Source organism: Poecile atricapillus, chromosome 2 (genome assembly GCF_030490865.1).
Source record: "Poecile atricapillus isolate bPoeAtr1 chromosome 2, bPoeAtr1.hap1, whole genome shotgun sequence".
Taxonomy (NCBI): Eukaryota; Metazoa; Chordata; class Aves; order Passeriformes; family Paridae; genus Poecile; species Poecile atricapillus.
This window is the reverse complement of record NC_081250.1, coordinates 78455448-78475246: the sequence shown is the minus strand read 5'-3', so window position 1 is coordinate 78475246 and position 19799 is coordinate 78455448. Positions and strand designations below refer to the sequence as shown.

The following is a 19799-nucleotide window of genomic DNA, read 5'->3' as shown; positions in this document are numbered from 1 at the left end:
CTTGTAGGGAACAAGGACCAAAGGCAGCTGACAGGAGCTACCATCAACAAGAGGGAGTCTGAGAGCTGGTCAGGTGGAGAGTAGCTGCATAGCAGGCATAAACACATTCCTTGCTCAAGGCAAGTATGTGCAAGGGCAGCCACATCCAAGCAACTCTGAAGGTTCATTAGGTAGACTTATGAACATCAGCTGAGTTGGATTTGTTCCAAATGAGTGGAATGAGTATATTTGATTAATGAAATGAAAAAGATCTTGAGGTTGATCTGTTGACTTATTAGAGCAAAATACCAATTCTATTCTCTTTTAGAAAACAGTGACATGGACAAAGGAACTTGAGCACTGTAATGAAAAGCCCTTAGCTTCTTGATTTTTGATACTAAAATACAATTTTATCATGATGTTGGTGTACTCTGAGATGTTCTTTGCGATGTTTCATTAGTTCAGGAACCCAACATAATGTCTCTTCTCTCAATGTCTTAATGGCACACTCACGAAGTACATCTGACTGCAAAAGACACCTCTCATTAGATTTTCAGCCAGCCTTTCCACCAGTATAACTAATGAGAATGGACTCTCCATGCTCCTTGGTGACTGTGCAGATGAGTTTTTATCACATGACCTGGCAAATGTGATGGATGCAGACATGTCGGAGACCCTGGGCAGAATGTGACAACTCACCACTTGACTTCACCTGGATCTCTTCTCCAGTCAGGCCATATGGTGGGTTTGCTTCTTACAGTTCATCTTTCATCTTCTTTGTTACTGTCAGGCGGTAGGTAGATTCATGACCATAAAAAGGCAATCAACTTTCTCAGATTTAATGTAAAAAATGAAACAGTAACTCTAATTCTAAACTTTCTCTTTAAACTTAAAGGAAAAATGAATATTCAGTAAATCAATGAAGAAAATACATGCTTGATACTATGGGTGGTGAAGAGGAGCCAACCTGCATTTGTATGTTTAAGTTTCTGTCTCATAAAACCTGCTAGAATTTTGCATGTAGTATCGCTGTTTGCCGTCTGCATATATCCTGTCTTTTTTTTTTTTCTTAATTTTTTTTTTTTTTTAATGCATAAACCGGAAAGGGAGAAAAGGGTATAAAACACACAAAATGTATTTAGGTTTAGGTTTAGTTAATTGATCAAACCACTAAGGGCCCTTGGTCTAGGACATACTGCTGGCTCACTCTGACATAATAATTGCTGAGAGTGTTGGTTTACTGAGAGCACTCTAAAAAAGTCTTTCTGTAATTATTTTCCAATTAGAGAACATGAAGTATAGTTAGTTTAATAATGAAAAAAATGCCTACATCATACTGTAACTTCTTTTAATAAATATTTTCTATCAAATTCATAGGCAATTTTCCCATTTTAAGAATGTGTTTCCAAATGTGCAAACTAAGCTTGTTAAAAAGAAGTAGTGAAGCAGGTTTTTATAAGTGCCTCAGTTTTTTCTTGATGTGAAAGCCTGTAACTTTAATTGTTTACATTGGTGCATGTGAAAAAATAATGACAGGTTTTTAACTTGCAAAGAGCTGTAATTTTTAGCAGGGATGTATAGTTTATACTGATATGACTCACACATTCTCCATTTTCTGTTTCAGGAACTGAAAAAAACCCATTCACTGCAACAAAGCCACAAAACAACATATTTTTCTCAGTCATTTAAAAAAGGAACATAGGGTGCTGGAAACACCTTTCTGCTTGATGGACAGTAGCATGCCAGTTTAGAGCTCACTCTAGGGATATATAAAAATGGAAACTATGGAAGTGGAAAGCAGCATCTCTATATACCTGTCTTTAGGTACCAGGGAGGAGATGTATGTTCTTAGGAATATATCTCCAAAACCTCTAACAAATTCAGGGATGCTAAAGGAAAGAAAACACTCATGGGTAATACATAACGACACAAGTATATAATAGATATTTTATTGCCCATTTGACTCTTACTGGTGGGTTTTCCCCATCTATTTTTCTTCTGAACAGTATTCCCCTCTAGTCACAAGAACAGATCACCCAACGGTTTCTAGTCATAATCCTGAAAAATGTGGAGCAATTTTCAAGTAGTGCAATGTAATTAGCTTAGTGCTTGCCAGCAGTTGTCATGTTCTTTGCTAAGATGCATTAAATAAGGCTAAAAAAATATATTTTCTCATGGTGTTCAATGGGTTCTTTTTGTATCAAAATCTGGGCTGCTGTTGTCCTTTACCAGAAAGTACCAAGTACAGAAATATTTCAAACTTACAAAATATGTATCGTACTGAATGTCTTTGTTGTGTATTTTGATGAACTTTGTTAGTTAGCTTAGTGGTTGCACCTTACACTTAGTAAAATATATAGGGAACTTGCAGTAGGAAGTAAACTGCTGAACCTATTCCAGGTTTGCAAAGATGTGTTCTTGCAAGACTATGAGTTACTCTTATAACACACAATTGCATTAGACTAGAGCTAGTGCTTGTTGATCTTCATTCAGATTTACATGATTGTAATGTTGATCTTAGTACCTTGGGGTTGAGAACTGAAATCTCAATGTTATTTTCAGGTAGGAGGCTGAATCTCACCTCTCCCATAGATATAGAAGCTATCCAGACACACCATTGGGAATTACGACAACAGAAGAATTAGACTTCTAAGTTAAATAGTGTAAGCTACTAATAGATCACATACAGGACAACAGACATGGCTTGTGGTTTATACTGTAGACTTTAGTGATACTTAGTTCACTGCCTACTTTGAGGATACAAGTTTGAAAACACAAGTTTTAGGTGTTTTGGAAATAATAAAAATATCTTGGACTTCCATGTCTTAAATTCTGCTTAAGCCCCATTCTCAAAAATTAATAATCTTAGAGTGGCATGAGTATTTTAATATCTTCAAGAGAAACTAACAGCTGCTCCATTTTTTTCTGAATAGAGACATGTCTTGCTTATTCTTAATATACAGTGATTTTTTCTATGAATAAATCAACACTGTTCTCTCAAACTAACTTCAGAAACTCAACAGAATCCTTTGAACAATCTTCTTATGATCTGTAATTTCAATATTTTTCAAATTTCATGTGTTCACACACATTTATTATTTACTAATACTGAAAAGCAAGGTTCTACCTCTGCTCTGAAGACTTTAAAAAGGGCAACTGGCTCTATTGGAAAATACAACATTTTTAATGGATATGATTGATCATGTAGGGACCAAGCTCTAAATTAAAGTAAATATGACTGACATTCTCCACCATCCATGCAAAACACTAGAAGCAGGTGTGTATAAAAAAAGTAAGCACTGCACAGCTGTTTTATCTAGTGTACTGAACAGTTTAGGTAAACCTACTGTTCAGAAATATTACATAATTTGAGCAAATGAGACTTTTTTTTAAAATAAGGATACCTATTAGAATATATAACTGAGTATACAAATCACAAAGGTGTCTGTTTGTTTTGAGGGGTCTGTTTGCTTAAAAATAAATAACCTCAGAAAAAAGAAGTGTTCATCATTTCCACAGTCTTTAGAAAGCAAACTTCAAGACTTTATGCTTCTGTCTTTTCTGCTTGCTTGTACTTGTAATGTGAAAAGAAATATGTTTTGCTTTGTTCAACCTGCATTATTGTAGACATATTTGTATAAATACTGCACTTTCATTATCCCTGTTTCATTTCCTTTAGTATTAAATTTTTTAGTGTTGCATGTTTGCAGACAGCTACTGCCTTCAGTCGCTAAGACTTTGGTTTTAGTTTGCAAGCTAAAACTATTCATGAAATTTTGGTGACCTGGAAGGCAATGACTAATACACAGCTCTTTTGCCAGACTTGATCTTGTGAAATGTGTCATGTAACTTATCCAGTATTTCCAGATATCATATATCTGGCATATCTACTACATATCAACACTATACACACAAATGCCCCTTGCTGAGAAAATAAATGTCAAATATGCTTGCAATACATTGTTTACAAAAGGCAGAGAGAAACCTTATTTTTATAAGTAATTTACATAAAGGCAAAACTGATGAATAGTCCCTTTATCAATTCAGCTATGGCATATATCCAATTTGAAGATTATGAATTTTTTTCCAGTTTTTCTTGGGCAGAGCATTGGGTAGAGAGAGCAGATTTTTCTGTTAAATTTATTTTTTCAGCTGATGACATTTGGAATACTTTATTTCAGTTAATGCAAACACAAACTTTCATCAGGAAAACACCTTATTTGAGTATTTAGTTTTGGTCTTTTTGTGATGCAGAGAAAAAAAAAACAAACCATTTAATCCTGTGATTGAAATAAGTCCTATCTGTAAGCAGCTAAATACCAAATGATAGAGACTGCACCCATTCTCTCAAGTTCACAAGGCAAGTATTACTGTAGTGGAGGCTGAAATAGGACATCATGGCATGGTTTTCATCTAATGCTTCTTGAAAAGGGAAATACAAGTTGCTGTTTAGGAACTTTCAAGGAAGCAGTTCCAAATTGAACATGCACAGAATTTGAAAATTTCATTTTCATAACTCAGGCACAGTTCAACTATTTTGCAGGGTCATTTTGCAACACTCTATTGTGCTTACCATGATGAAACAGATCTAGCTTGCTGCTTCACCTATTCTGCGCTGTAATTCTCTGAAGGGCTGTAAAATGATCAGCCAAAACATCTCTGCCTTAAAATTGCTGAGAGAACAGCAAAAGTGGGTAAATAACAACCAAAGTACCTAATCTTAAAAAGGAGGCAACTCTAATGGTTCTTAAATGCAACTAAATCTGAATTATTTAAACGATGACAACATGGGAAACAGGTGGGTACATTTCAAGTGGACTACCTGTTTGATAGTGCGTAATTCTGGAATGGTCAGTGGGAAACAAGAATGCATATTGAGACAAACCTGTCAGTCAAACAGTTCAAACAAAGCGATTTTTCATAGGAGATGTCATTGTCAAGAGCAGTCCAACATGAATTTGATCTACGACAAGAGCAGTGATTAAAAGAGACCTACGGTAATGTGGGTTTTTTTCACTTTTCTTCAAACACTCACGATACTTCCACACATCTCAAGGATAAAAGAAACAGAAAAGACTTGTTTACAAAAATGTCAATCAGTTTTATATTAAGTTTCATGATGTCACAAATTAGTTATCATTGACGTGTAGTAGTAGTTATTTGCCTCCAGTCTCAGCATCATTTGTCATAGTCAGAGAAAACACATTCTTATGAGGGAAACTTCAGAAAGAAGACAAATACTTCTTCATTTTTAGGCCAAATTTCAATGTGAAGACACACCCCCCCCAAACGCCTAAACTGCAGTGGACTTTTCTATCACTGTACAGAATCTATTCTTCTGAGTTTTGGGGGTTTTGTTGTTGTTTTGTTGTTGGAGTTTTTTTGGGTTTGTTTGTTTTTTGGGGTGGGTTTTTTTGGTTATTGTGGGGGGTTGTTTGGTTTGGGGTTTTTGGTTTTGGTTTTTTTTTTTTTAATAATGAGTGTCATAAATTGTAGTGACAAGATCAATGAGACAAATTAAAGGATCATTCATGAAAATCAATTTATTAATTCAGCAAGCAGTTGAGCAAGCAAAGACAGCGCTGGGCAGCCGGGGCGTCTCTGCTCCACCAAGGGCGCGCACCTTAGCTGACAAAGTTTCCCCTTATATACAGTTCATATTTCCTGTATTCGTGTCTTCATTACTCTTCCTGGGTTGCATCTGAGCTTGTGCCGCTAGTTGCTAGGTGGTCGTAATCTGCCTCCTGGTGGTTGTGGGACGAAGGCTTGTAGTCTTCCTCGGTCAGGAATTCATTCTCGATGTGAGTGCGCAGGCATTGGTTCTATACCTGTTATATGCAACTTAGAGTATATATCTCCTAATACGGAGATGTTCTAGTTCCTGTTTGTACGGCCTGATACTGCGGTTTGGCCTTTCTGCACTTTCAGCAACCACACTGTATTAAATTTGATTAATACACAACAGCAATCTATTACAATGGGTATGTTTCGATAGGATATAATTTCTAAAGGCTTCTTATCTACTCTCCACGTGCGCTTCTCTACTGCCTGGAGTTTGATAAAGGTGTATCAGAATGCGGTGATGTATTTCTCTGCTCCCAGAAGAGACTTCCAGCCTCTGACAAGCTCCATACATGCTCCAGACACAGACACAGAGACACAGACAGACACAGACACACACTTTGCATTCTTAGAGCACTTCCTTTTACACAGAACGTCTGGCAGCCGGAAAGCAACTCTTATTTCCGCCCTCTCCTCCGTTTATGAGTACTTACTGTTGCTTTCCAGCTCGGGGCGGGTTTCGTTTCACAGCTGTTACTCCCCGCGCAGGGGCTGCCGTGTCCGGCCAGGGCCGCCCTTTCCGGCGGGGCCGAAGCGGCTGCGGGGCCGGGCGGGCCCTCGGGCGGTGCCGGGGCCCGGAGCGGGACGCCGCCGGCATGAGCGGCGAGCGGCGACGGCCGGGCCGAGCTCCGCGCCCTCCCCTCGGGCCCGACGCGGCGGCGGCCGCCGGGGCTCGGCAGGGGCTGCCGGCTTGGGGCGGCGGCGCGGAGCGGTGCCGGGCGGAAAGGTGAGGCCTCCCTCGGCTGCGCCGCTCCGGGCGGGCACGGGTGGCCGTGCGCTGCACCAAGCATGGGCCGTCCTTCCCCGGGGAGCGGGGACGGGAGAAATCGGGACGTGGAGTGCGACTCTAGGTCAAGAGCAGCGTGGTCAGCGGTGTCTAGGGAGGGCACCGGTGTGGTGAGACCCCAGCTGGAGTGCTGCATGCAGCCTGGGCCCCAGCACGGGAAGGACAGTGAGCTGCTGGAGCGAGTCCCCAGTAGAGCTGCGAGGTTGATCGGCGGCTTTGGAGTGATCTAATTGTGGCCCTCCAGTACCTGAAGGGAGCCTACAAGGAAAATGGAGAGAACTTTTTACGAAGGCAGGTAATGACAGGACAAGGGGGAATGACTCCAGCTGAAAGAGAGTAAGTTTGGATTAGATATTAGGAAGAAATTCTTTACTGTGAGAGTGGTGAGGCAGTGGAACGAGGTTACCGGAGAAGTTTTCAATGCTCCGTCCTGGGAAGTGTTCAGGGCCAGACTGGATAGGGCTCTGAGCAACCTGGTCTGGTGGAAGGTGCCCGTGCCCACAGCAGGGAGATTGGAATTAGGTGCCCTTTAAAGTCCCTTCCAGCCCCGGCCACTCTGCAGCTCTGTGAATTCTAGTCCTGAGCTCTGTGCTATGGGACAGCTTGGTACATGTCAGGGCTTGGGTGCCAAAGGGCTGTAATGTTAGTAAACAAGGATATGTTGCAGGTGGAAGGCTTTAACGTAGAAATAGAAATGTGTTGTGTAATTTTAAGGTTTATCGAGTGGATATTAAGTCTGTGAGCTCTGAGGTAACTGGCCTAGGTAGCTACTAGTCTAGATAGAGCATTAATGTGACAACTGCCAAGCAACCCATAACTTTCGGGCAGGATTATGTGTCAATTTAAGATAACTATCCCTGCAAATTTACTGTATGGACACATCCTAAACCTTTGGAAAGCTTGCTAGAATGGATTGTAGACATCCTTTCTCGATACCTTGATCATATGGGAAGACATAAAGATTGGAAAGTTTTTCACTAAGCAATGATCCTGGTGCAGTGGATGCTCACAGAGCACCAGGTGAGTTTGTAAAAACTGTTTTCTTGCAGGACTGAAACTTGTTTCTTCAGAATTTCTGTTAGTCTTTGGGGCTTTAGGTGATAATGCACCCCAAGGATAGCAGGTGTTTAATTAGGGCACTAATTCTTCTTCAGGTTGTGTTTGAGGAACTGTACAGCTTAGCCTTGGTAAGAAATGGTGGTCAGGCAAGTGAGTTAGAAAGTAGCTTGGATATTGTGTTTTTTTAGCAAACTGTTCTGGATTTTCTTTCTGGTTTTGCATTGTTTTTGTACCCTCTGAATGCTCAAAATATAATATAACTCTTAAAATACTCTGATTTTCCTGAAAGATGTGCTTTTGTTCTGGGAGAGAAACTGTTCATATATTTTTTCATTCTTCAAAGCCAGGATAATCTTCAAGGGTGGATGACAGAACCAACCAGCTTTTCTACAGGTGCAGAAGAGAAAAAAGAGAGTGTTCCCACACAGCTGATGAAGCATAAAAAAGAAGTTGGTGTTGCTTCTGAGGAACTTGGCTCAGCAAATGCAGCTGCAGACCAGAAAGAGCAAACTACATCAGAAATAAGACAAGACTGTGTATACAGAAGTTGTGGAAGACATGAGAAGGCCGATATGATTAAATTTCTTGTGATGGATCAAGATGCATCCAGAAACTGTGAACTATATGTACCTGTATCTAGTAACCATTCAACAGTGGAGTCATCTGAGGAGAGGTAAGGATTTATTTTTTAAAATATATGAATAGTTTTCCTGTAGAAAAGGAGCATACTTTCAGTTCATGATGGTAAATTTATGATATTTTTTCCTTGGTATCTTTGGTTCAGGAAAATCACATTAACTAGTTGAACAATTTAAGTATTTACATGCAACTTTTTGCACTCTTTTTTTCTTTTGTGCATGCATATTTTCATTTAATCATTCATTTCCCCTTTTACTTTATTTTCACCATATTTGTCAAATATTTATCTGAACATTAATGGGGAAAGACTTTAGTTACCACGTTCTTTTTTCCACAGATTTACTTAACAATCGTTGTGCTGCAACAGTGTTATGACACACTTTCATCTCTGGAGTGGGAGTGCCTGTGCAGATGGATTGCACCTCTTGCCTACCTCGATTTCAAAACAACTCTCTTGAATTGCAGTACCTTGTTTACTCTGGATATTAATCTGTCATGTTCTCAGTCTGTGGCTGCTTCTGTTTTGTTGTCTCCCAGAAAGAAGGTGGTTTAATATCAGTAGAAGGGACATGGCACTGCTTCTTTTACACCAAACTTCCTCTTTCTTGAGTAATCTCACTGGTTTAGTCAGCTGAGCACTTCTCTTTCTCAATCTTATGCTGAATTTATTCCAGGCTGTATCGCAAAGGAGCAGTATCCCTGCCCTGATACAATTTCTCTCTCTGTGGGATCTCTGGTAGCAGCAGGTTTCTTCATGCTCAGAGGGGGAGATTGTTGCTTTATATTTTTGATACTTGGCTTATACAGAAGATAAGCTAGAGATTGCTGTCACATACACAATGTGTGGTTTTTTCACAGTATTTTCAAGGTTATTAAGTATTCTTTAAAGTCTTCAAGAACCATAATGGACTTGAAACTCTGATGAGAAATTAGGCTTTGTCCAGTGTCATAGTGTATCACAAATGTGGACTTGACACAAATATTTCTATAATGTTTTTTCTCACCAGATAGTACTGTGTTTGATACCTACTATATCTATTGTTTCTCTTTCAACTGATAACTATTTAGTGTTGTTAAAAGTGAGTTTTCATGCAGCTACTTGAGCACGAGTGAAAACTAAACAAGTTTTTTATGACAGCCCAGTGGATGAGTTTCCTGGTAATAACCTGCATTGCTCTTTGTACTAAGGATTTTTGTTCTCAAGGGAGATATATGCAGATGGTTTGAGTAAGCTGGTTTGGATATACAGAAAAAGAAATACAGAGCCATAATTTAGTAGTCTGTCCTTTTGAGTTTAGTGAAAGTAATCCAGTTACCATCTGGCTACATTAAATTCTTTTTCACAGTCTTCCTAATTGCTTGTCCTCTCTTAGTGGTGTAAGACGTGCCTTAATTTCTTCCTAGTCCTTTGGAGGCAGACTGTGGTTTGGATTTGGAGTGTTCTTGAGGAGTAAATTAGAAGCTACTAATAGTAGTGGACAGTAAGTAGTAACCTTGCAGCCTTTTTCTGCTTATGTACTTGCTTTGAAAAACAGACTTTCAATGTAAACTTCTTTTAGTGCTGTGCCTAAATTATACTACTATGCCTGGTGACATATGTTTTTTTTAAGTATTTTAATTGTGAGGCTGTGATTAATTTTTAGAAGTTTATTTGCTAGATGTAATTATATGACAAATGACTCTCAGGAATGGAATGTGATATTTGCAGTCAGTTTTTTGAACATTGTTTGGACCTTCATTTTCAGCAGTAGTGCTCCCATCAAAGCTGCAGACGCTGGTCTATGCAATATTCTTGTACTGTACTTGTATGTAGGGAATAATTTCCTCTGTCATGGTTGTAACTTGACTTCAGAATGTTGTATATATGCTCAGATACAGGTACTTGACAATGTACCTTGGCCAAAAAGCCCATATTATTTGAGGAAGAAATATTTCTCTGGATTTCAGCTAGCCTGTAAGCTGTGGTTTGGATCATGGTAGAAATTCTCCTTTGAGTTAGCAACATTCAAACTAAATGCAGGTAGTTCGCCACTTTTCATTGTATTTTGTCATGTATTCTGCTCAGCACAAGGCGGGTTGGTCAGTCCCAGTGGTGTGTAGATACAAAGCTCTGTTGATAATGTGCTTTTAGCTGCATGCATAGGGTGCATTATTCATATATGCAGCAAAGAGACATGTTGGCTTGTTTCTTTTGCAAATTTATTCTGTGAAATGTAGAAATAGGAAGGGACTGTAGTATCCATTCAACCACAGAAGAGAATTTCAGCCAATGATGTATTACCAGCCTAGTGGCAGATTCTGGAGGGGAGCAGTTGAGAGGGTTTTCTAAACTTTATTTTTGAGAGCTAATGTTGGTTCTATGAAAATGGGTGAGATGGAAAGCAAATTGAGTTAAAAAAAATGGCATAAAGACTTAAATACTTTTTTGAGTTGTAAGAAGGGGAAGAGGTTGAAAAAGAGTAGGATTTGTGCTTTTACATGACCTATATGTTGATTTTTATTGCAGTGAGGAGGACATGTATCGTGATGAAGAAGAAATAGAGAGAGAGAAAATACTACTTTGTGGAACAAGCTCATCAGGTACAATTGAACTTTGTGTGAAGTTTCAAGTATAGTATTGCAAGTCACTGTAGCACTGATGTGTCTAGTCCTGACACCCTCTTTTCCAGGGACTTTTTTGCACAAGTGTCTGTGTTCAATAGCAGTTACTTAAGACAGAGTACACTGTACAGTTTGATTCATAAAAAGATGAATTCTCTGTAAAATTAGTTGCTCTTAATATATAATTCCCTGTGTTTCTGTAGTAACTTTATAAGTGAATCTGAGTTCTTGAGAAAGCAGTCACTTAGTCTGTGTTATGAGTGTCATGCTTGAAAATTAGTCATAGTCATCATAGCAGCATCTGATGCTGGCATGCCTTGATAAACCTCAGTAGTACCTTGTTTTGGGATGAAGGCTGTTGGGATTCCAAGGCAAAACTGTAGCTCTTCTTCCTATTATTGTTACTGATTTAATGAGAAAGAAAGATCTGTTGTCTTTCTCCCTTATAGTCTGGCTGCTGCATGAAAAAGGGAAACTCCTGTCAAATACATTTCTGCTTGCTAAGAAAATGGAGAGTACTTTACTAATTTCTCCTCTTTGGCAATTAATTTTTGCAGAAGAGAGGAACAGAGTGTTCCCTATTATGTTGAACTACATAATAACTTTTCTTCACACCTAATTTTCAGAACAAACTGATTTTATCCCCTCCCACAGCAATAATTACTTAGTAGCTACAGGTTGTGCTGTCAGTTTCATTTGGCACTGAAGTTATTTTAAAGTGATAGTGTATTTAGAAATTTGACCCGCTTTCTACCTTACTCTGTTTTCTTTATAATGTTGCATGTTCTGTTTTAAAAGAGCGTAAACTGAGTGTTTCACCTGAAGTGGACATCATGGATTATTGCAGAAAGGAATGGAGAGGAAATACACCAGCAGCAAAAAGGATGAGAAAGGTAAGAGTTCTATTTTTGTTGAATTTTGTTAGGATTTCTTATGCAGTCAGTCTTTTAAGATAGGAAATGCAGTAGCAGTGTTTTACACTGGAAGGTCTTACAACTGGCAGATGCTTTTCTTCATGCTCATTTCAAATGTGTTTTTAGTAAACCTACTTGCTGATAATTCAGGGGTTTGATTAATACTGTCCTTTGCTACTGTTTTCAGATTAAGTTTTTAATTTTGTTTATGGACATAAAATGCTAATTTTGTGGACTGTTGAAGTGCAGAGCGGATTACCAAATATTTGGGTGGAAGGCAGGTAACTGAAAGTGATGAATTGCATGGGTTTTTAAAATTTTTCCTGAGATTTTTTTTACCAGTTTTTGAACTAATTTTTTTATATTAATCTTGATCTAGAATGGTAGAAAATAAAGCAAAGATGTTGAAAAATGTAGTGATATGTATGAGCAAACATAAAGATACCTTACAAAAATCAAAAACTCCACATGCCTCCCTCTAGAGATTACTGTAACAAATATGGACACACAGGGCACTGGCCCTTGCCAGGCTAGCTGAGCTGCATTTCAGCACTGTGGCTTCTGCTACAGGTGTGAGTATGGGAACAGCAGGGAGGGAACAAATGTGCTGAGGCAAGTGTCAAGGTATTTCAGTGTAAACACCAACTTGCCCTGAGGCAGAGACAAACTACATGTGCCATGTATTGGGTAAGTAGCATCAACTAGTGCTGAAATGCCTTTTAAGCATGATATGTAGTCTCATGTGTGTATGTTGGATATTTTTTGGAAATCTAGGTGAGTTAGCTATCCATATTTCAATGATTAATGTTCTGTCATCAAACAAATACCTCAAACAGTTATCTATTAGATTTCTTCAGTTTCTTGTTTGTTTTTCAGCAGAACTAAGTTGTTTTTTCCAGAGCATAATTTGTGACCCGAAAGCATTTGAATTTCCAAAAGGGATAGTAAGTCACGTTGTTTTGGGTTTTTTTAACAGCATTAGTATTTGGATGGTAATATTCTGATATCTCTTATGTTACCAGTGTGTGACCTTAAAACATTCTATTAATGATTTCATGTTCTTTGGATTTTGTGTTTTTCTAGGGATATGAAGCAGTTGCTCAGAAGTTCGCATCTATAAGGAGAATACGAGGTGATAACTATTGTGCTTTCAGAGCAACTCTTTTCCAGGCATTAAGCCAAGCTACACAGTTACCAATGTGGCTGCAGAGTGAGAATTTTACTATGGTACGCATCAAACTGATCTTCTGACAGTAGAGTAATATTGGGTCTAACCTATTTGATAATTTTATGATCTCACTTCTCTGTTACGTAATATATATGCTCACTTGTCTATATGCCCTGAACTGAAAAGTTGTAATGTTCAAGATTGTTGTTTGTGCGCAGTGATTCTTTCAATGTGGAATTGAGTCCAGGTTCCCTTGGTTTCCAGTTTAGAATGGACATAAATGTTACTGTAGTGCTTACTGGATTGTCATTTGTCTTAATCTTGCTCTCTTGGTTTCTTCTTACTGCATATAATGTGGCAGTAAGAGATTTTCCACAAGACAGCCAGCAATAATAAAAAATACAGACAATTTATTCTAACATTTGAGAAACCCCCAGCTTTTCAAAATTATGATATCTATTCTTGTGTGCCATATATGGTTTCTCTAGAAAGTGGAATAACAAATTGGATGATGTAGGCTTTGCAGAATGTGTGTAACTACCTGTGTCTTAAATGTTGCTTAAAATAAGCATAAGAGCAACTCCAACCTGACACAAAAGACAGTTCTTGTGGAGTGCTGGTGTATGAGAAAAGCAAGGTATTCCCCTATAAGTAGAAGAATATTCCAAGAATTTTCTTGTGTCAACAAAGTCCATTTGATGTTATTGGTGAAAATGGAAATAACATGTAAGAAGCTGCCTGTGCAAAAGCGAGCCACTTGAGAAGAGTAAGGTTCCAGTTGTCAGGATGCTGATGGGAATATAAATAGTGAATTTCTGATGCAGACTCTCTGTGTAGGGTAGCAGTCCAAGTAGAATCACACTGCTCATACTAACTTTTTGCATCACTTTAGAGGGCATCTGAAAATTTCTCATTCTGGCCACTATAATTTTTAAGTACATATCTTGTGATTGTGTTTTTGTAATTACTGATGAAGGTGGTTTTATGAGATGTTTGACAGCAAGTACATTACAAAATGGTTTCCTTGTAAAAAACATACTCTTTCAGCTCTCAACCATTTCCATGTTATGAGACTAAAGAACATAGTTTCACAATGATTCTTTAAAGAGCATGCAAACTTCTAAAAAATTATATACTTTGAAGTTTTTAATAATATTCATAGTTTTTTTTTTTTGCTACTGATTCATAGAAGAAATTGTCATGATAATAAACATTTTTGATAAGGCTGTACACCTACAAAATAAACTGAAATGATAAATTGTTATGCATCAAAGCAAAAGACACATAAGAAATGTGTATGGTGACAACTGGCAGTACAAATATAACAGGTTTTTTTTTTGGTTTTTTCCTTGTTTTTAATTTAAAATGGTGATGCCATGCACATTTGTAGTTATAGAAGTTACTGGCATATGATTTTTGGTTATTTAGTTCTGTGTGCACAGGATGCTAAGCTGGAGTGGGAGAAGATCTGTGCCTCTCTGACACATATTTGATTGCCACTAATGAGAACGCATTACTAGTTTGGAGTCCTTATAAACTTCAATTATAAACTCAAGTTACAAATTCAAATTATAAACTGAAGATGGGCTGGTTGTGGCTAATGGCATAAGTGCTGCTCTAACAAAGTATCTACTCCATTGTGAAGCACAAGTTGCTCTTCCAATTCTAGCAGTAAGATGGGTTAATAAATGAGAGTACAAAACTGGACATGCAACTGCCAGGATGTCCCTAAAGTGAGGCATGAAAGCTCTGAACTGAACAGGTATAACATGAGCAGTAAAAGAGACCATTCTGAGCCTAAAACATGATCTGATGCATCGGTGAATTCCCAAGTTGTTTTCTTCTTTAATAAAAAACCTGTCCCAGAGTGTTTGAGTTGTGCTCCTTGAAAAGGAAACAGTTTGTGTGTTCTGGACGAAGTAGTTTTCAGTCTACCGAGACTTCAGGCTGATCTGATGGATGTAATTTTCTCTTCTGCTGGTTCAGGAATGCTTTCAAACGCAGTCGCTGTCATCTATCTACTAGCTGTTGGGGAAGTGTTTTAATTTTTTTTTAAAAAAACAAAAACCTCAAAAAAAATAAAACAACAAACAAAAAAGAAGGCATGAGTAACTTGGTGATTAATTTTTCCAGTGCTTATGTATTTATTAGATCTGGAAATAGTAACCAGTGTAGTAGACCAGTATTCTGTCACCCAACAAGTACTATAAATAGCCAGTTGTGTTTGGTTATGGTCATCTTACTATGATATCTGTTCAGAAGGATATATGAGGTATTGTTTGAAGGTGCAAAATGTTAACAAATATAAAATATGCAGGTTGGTGACTTTTCCTTTCCAGACTTTTAACTTAAGCTGCCTTTTCTCTCAATTTCCAGCTTCCGGAAAGCTTGCTGAGCAAGTATGACTGGATCAAGCAGTGGCAGCTCAGACAGAAACCCGGCAAGAGGATGGGAGAAATAAGTGATGAAATAAAAGAGTATTTAATACTTCTAAGGAAAAAGGTTGAAAAAATATTTGTATATTCTTTGGTCACCCGCAAATAAGTGACAAAGATTTTAGAATGTGGAGAATTTTGCATAAGGATGCTTTCAATAGTGAAAGTACCTTTTCTGTATGTATACTGCAAAAAAACCAAGTAAAGAATATCTGTTCAGATGTGTGAGAGGCATCTGGTGTTTCGCTATTTGCAATAGCCTGCTGCTGGACTTAGTTTGCAAGCAGCTCTGCAGAAAACTATTAATTAAACAGATTTCGACGAAGAAATTAATGTAACAAAGTAGCTTTCTGCCTCTATTCTTGTATTTATTTGAAGGAATTATGTGTATGCAGAAAAATCCTTTTGCTATCTGGACGAGGTTAAGGACGAGGTTAAGGAAAGAGACACACAAGAACACTGAAGTAATTTCAAAGGAATAGTTTTTGTTCCATTTTTATACATTTATTCTAGGGCATAGGAGTATGATTGTGCCCTTAAGTGTTCTCTTACTTAAGAGAACACTTCTCCCCATGCTTTCTGCCTCTTGGAACTCTGGAACCTATTAAATAACTCTTCAGTTGTTCCTGTCTTACTGTGAATGCAAATTCCCTTTTTATGAAGGCTTCTAAGAGTATTTGGAACACTGCATTTAGGAGTTTGAGGGTTGGAATGAAATACTCATTTTGATTAACAGAAATGTAAAGAATATCAAGTATATAGGCTTTTATGGTGGAGGAAACAAAAAGGTTATTACCTTAATGCATGTTGTCCAACAACAGTATTTGTTCTGCCACCTTGCAGCAATTTCTAGCATCCCTTCTTTTTGCTTTGCTTATGGGTCAATTTAAGCAAAATCAGACTAAGTCAGCCTGACCTTCACTGGGATACAGTTGTGGAAATATTCTTGATTGTTTTTAAAAAGCTGTTCATAAATTAAATTCTGAGTATCTGTGCTGAGTGTCTGACAACTCAGAAGTGGCTTTTTGCACCTCTTGTTGCTGATGCTGATGGTGGTTGATGGTTTGTTTGTTTTTTGTTGGTTTTTTTATTTTAGTGGAAGAATATAAGTGAAATAAAAGGTCCCCTTGAGAAACAAGAAGCTTGTGATGAATTGTTTAAAAATGAAGAGGAGGAGTATAGTCTCTATGAAGCGCTGAAATTTTTGATGCTTAACACTGCCATTGAATTATACAACGCTGATAAAAGTGGAAAGAGAGTGCCTGTCTTCTCCTGGCTCCTGTTTGCACGGGACACATCCAGCAACCCTTGTCAGTTAATGCAAAATCACTTGAATCATATTGGTCACAGTGGAGGCCTTGAACAAGTAAGGAGAAGTTGTTCTTAAAGTGTTATTTTCCTGTTTTGGAGATTTTAGTTTCAAGTAGTTTAAGAAATTTCTTAGCTTTTGCTGAGCTGACTAAAGCATCTGGTCTTCTGTTGGGAAGAATTGCTTGCTTGTAGTGACAGTCTGTAAAGGCCCGCTTCTGAAACACCAGATTTTGTCTGGTGGCTGGCAGGTCGTGTTCCTTAGAAATAGAGGTTGCTATTAATACAACACTTGCATTGATCTCTTAGCTGTTACCTTTAAAAAGAAATACCACAATAAAAGTTAGTACACAAATTTTGAAGACCATGTGTAGCACATACACAGGTGAATTCAGATAAGCTAATGAAAGTTACTGTTTTATACATGGCATAAATGGTACACATATTACAAAAAAGCCACAAGCCAAAATGAGGAATATCCAATGAGTTGAATAGACTAAAAGATTTTGGAAACATCCATTTAAAAAATCCCATTGAATTCATTACAAGTGGAACACTGCAATTAAATACACAACTTAATTGTCGATTTTAGAAACATGGAAGTATTATGTTACAGTTTTGTTTCTTATTTTAAAAACCTGACAACTGCAGTATAGATGAGACAGTTTGCTGTTTCTGTGAAAATAAGGGATTCATTGGTGACATCTTTGCTGCTCAGTTTAGTTGAGAAGTTATATTGCCAGTGCTTTGTGCTGACTGTATTTATTTATTTCAGTAAAATTCTTTGTAAATTGTTATTTAGAACAGGGTATGCTTGTCACTATGGTAGACAAATTAGAAGCTTTTTACAGCTTCTTTTTCTGAATTCCTTCTCCTGTTAACAGGCTTTGTAAGGGCTTTTTTTTACTTTACTTTTTATTTGGCTGGAAAGTTCAAAGTACCCTGTAAGAGTGAAAGGATCATTGCCTGAAACCTGATCTTTTCTAGTTTGAGGAACACTGGTGCAAGAGAATATCTTTCCTACCTGCTTGCAGCAGTAGTACACTCTTTGTGAAGCAGTGTTTCTTTAGGGTTATTTTACTACATTGCCATTGTGGATTTGAAGACTTTCTTGTTAAATGTATGGTGTCATAGAGGGGAATGATGGAGATACTGAACGAGAGATGCTCATGTGTAGGACTTCTTACTTCATAATTTTTGTCTTTGAAGAATTACATCTGATAGGTATTGGTTTAATATTTTTATGAGGAAAATCTTTTAGAAGGTATGTTGAATTTTACACAAATATTTGTTTTTTCCAATGTAGGTGGAAATGTTTCTTCTTGCTTATGCTTTGCAGTATACCATCCAGGTGTACCGACTGTATAAGTACAGCACTGATGAGTTCATCACACTTTACCCCAATGACCCAGAGGAGGACTGGCCTGTGGTGACTCTCATAACTGAAGATGACAGACATTACAATATTCCAGTCAGAATGTGCCAAGAGACGATGCTGTGAACAAGTAATTTTTGTCAGACAAACCTGTGCTGGTTATAGAGGTTTCCTATGCTGTTTCGAAACAGGACAATGACAAAATCCATATGATTAAAGTAACAACTAGAAATCTGTGTTTCCCAAGTTGACATCTGAAATAAAATATCAAATAGTAAAAGTATGGCAAACATGGCTTTGTTCTGCAGTCCTTTTTTGAAGGACTTACTCTGAATAGAATTGCTAAAACTACAGATTTATTCCTTTTATTTCTTTTAGTGAGGCTCTGTGGTAAGACATGAGCTAACTTTTTGTTCCCCAAAATAATGACAATTGAAATTTCTGGGAAAGTAAGGTGGCAGTGTCTTGGCTGATATTTGTAATAGTGCTTAGAAGCCATTTATACAAAACTAGGTCTTGGGAAGTAATACAATTCTTTTACAATTGAGATTTAGTGCCTGCCATGGTTTATTCTGTAAGAGAGATGTTACTTAAAGTTTTCTAATGTTTTGGGTTGTTTTTTCCTGCATAAGTGTCTCTTATTTAGAACCCAGTTGTCTGTTACACTGAAAATGAGCTGCTCTTCCCCTTTCAGCCCAGAGGAGAGTAATGTGGCAAATCTGATAAGGGAGTATAAAAGTTGTTTGATAGTCAGTCACAAAGTCAAAGACTACAGATAATTCCCACTTAAATTATAACAGGTGATAGGAGATAACCACATGCCTGTTAACTTTCACGTCTGTTCCTGTAGTGTTAATCTTTTCTGGCATCTGCTCTGGAGAACATGAGGATTTTAATTTGTCCAGAGAGTTCAGTAGATGGAAACAAACTTTTGGGGCAGCTTACTTCTCCCAAGAGTGGAGATATGAGAGGTTGTGTTTCTGCTTAGTTATCCATTGTGCTTTAAAACTGAAAGAATACAGAATGTATCAAATGCTGAAAGTGCTGACAAATCTTTATTAAAAAGTTATTAAATAATGAAGCATTCAGCTTTTAGGTTCAAGTAGAAGTATGTCCTATAGATGACTTTTGGAACAAGAGAGTGAAAACTGATTTAACTGTTTGGGTTGTACACAAGTCTCTTAGAAGGCCTACATATGTAAACAGGGTAAGGTTATAAAAACTTTCCATTTGAATATTCTGGAGAAAGCGGCATGCAAAATTCTTCTCTTTTAGTTGAAATTAATTTGGTAAGTATTATTGTGAAACGTAATATACACAATAAAAATGTGTATTCACTATGATCTAAAATGTGTTTTTAACAAAATAATGAGGCTTATCATGTACTCGGTGTTATATTTGTCATGTTTTCGTTGCCTTCTAAATCAGTTTGTTACTGAAAATGTCTGGGAGCTACAAGGGAATAAAAATAAACTTATTAAATTCATCTGGCAGCATTTTGTTTTGTGCTTTATGGCCCATATTGATTTATATTGTTAATGTTTTGATTTTTGAAATCCACATTGAAGTTAGTTTGTTTATGAAAGCTGTGAAGTACAGTAACCAAGTAATTTCCTGAATTGCTGCTATCCAAGAAAAGCTGCAAAATAAATGGACTTTTGCAACTCACAACTCTGACGAAAAGTTGTAGTTA

The 19799-nt window shown here is 37.5% G+C and overlaps 1 protein-coding gene across 5 annotated transcripts; it reads left to right on the top strand.

The window, feature by feature from the left end:
- Positions 1–6257: 6257 nt before the first annotated feature.
- OTULIN (OTU deubiquitinase with linear linkage specificity) lies at positions 6258–19592 on the top strand. 5 transcript variants are annotated; one of them, XM_058832800.1, is made up of 8 exons: positions 6258–6547; positions 8010–8339; positions 10812–10885; positions 11705–11799; positions 12904–13047; positions 15365–15490; positions 16520–16789; positions 18038–19592. In XM_058832800.1, exons 1-8 carry the CDS (start codon positions 6417–6419, stop codon positions 18230–18232), a joined length of 1365 nt encoding a protein of 454 aa, XP_058688783.1. In that variant the 5' UTR covers positions 6258–6416; the 3' UTR covers positions 18233–19592. The 5 variants fall into 5 exon arrangements, with proteins under 5 accessions (XP_058688783.1, XP_058688787.1, XP_058688786.1 ...); XM_058832804.1 differs by having other exon boundaries at positions 6407–6902; positions 8014–8339; XM_058832803.1 differs by having other exon boundaries at positions 6407–6902.
- Positions 19593–19799: the final 207 nt, after the last annotated feature.

Coding starts and splice junctions, on each gene's coding strand:
- OTULIN (XM_058832800.1), top strand. CDS start 6,417: ATGAGCGGCGAGCGGCGACGGCCGGGCCGAGCTCCGCGCCCTCCCCTC. Junction 8,340..10,811: donor GTGGAGTCATCTGAGGAGAG/GTAAGGATTTAT, acceptor TTTTTATTGCAG/TGAGGAGGACATGTATCGTG. Junction 11,800..12,903: donor CAGCAAAAAGGATGAGAAAG/GTAAGAGTTCTA, acceptor GTGTTTTTCTAG/GGATATGAAGCAGTTGCTCA.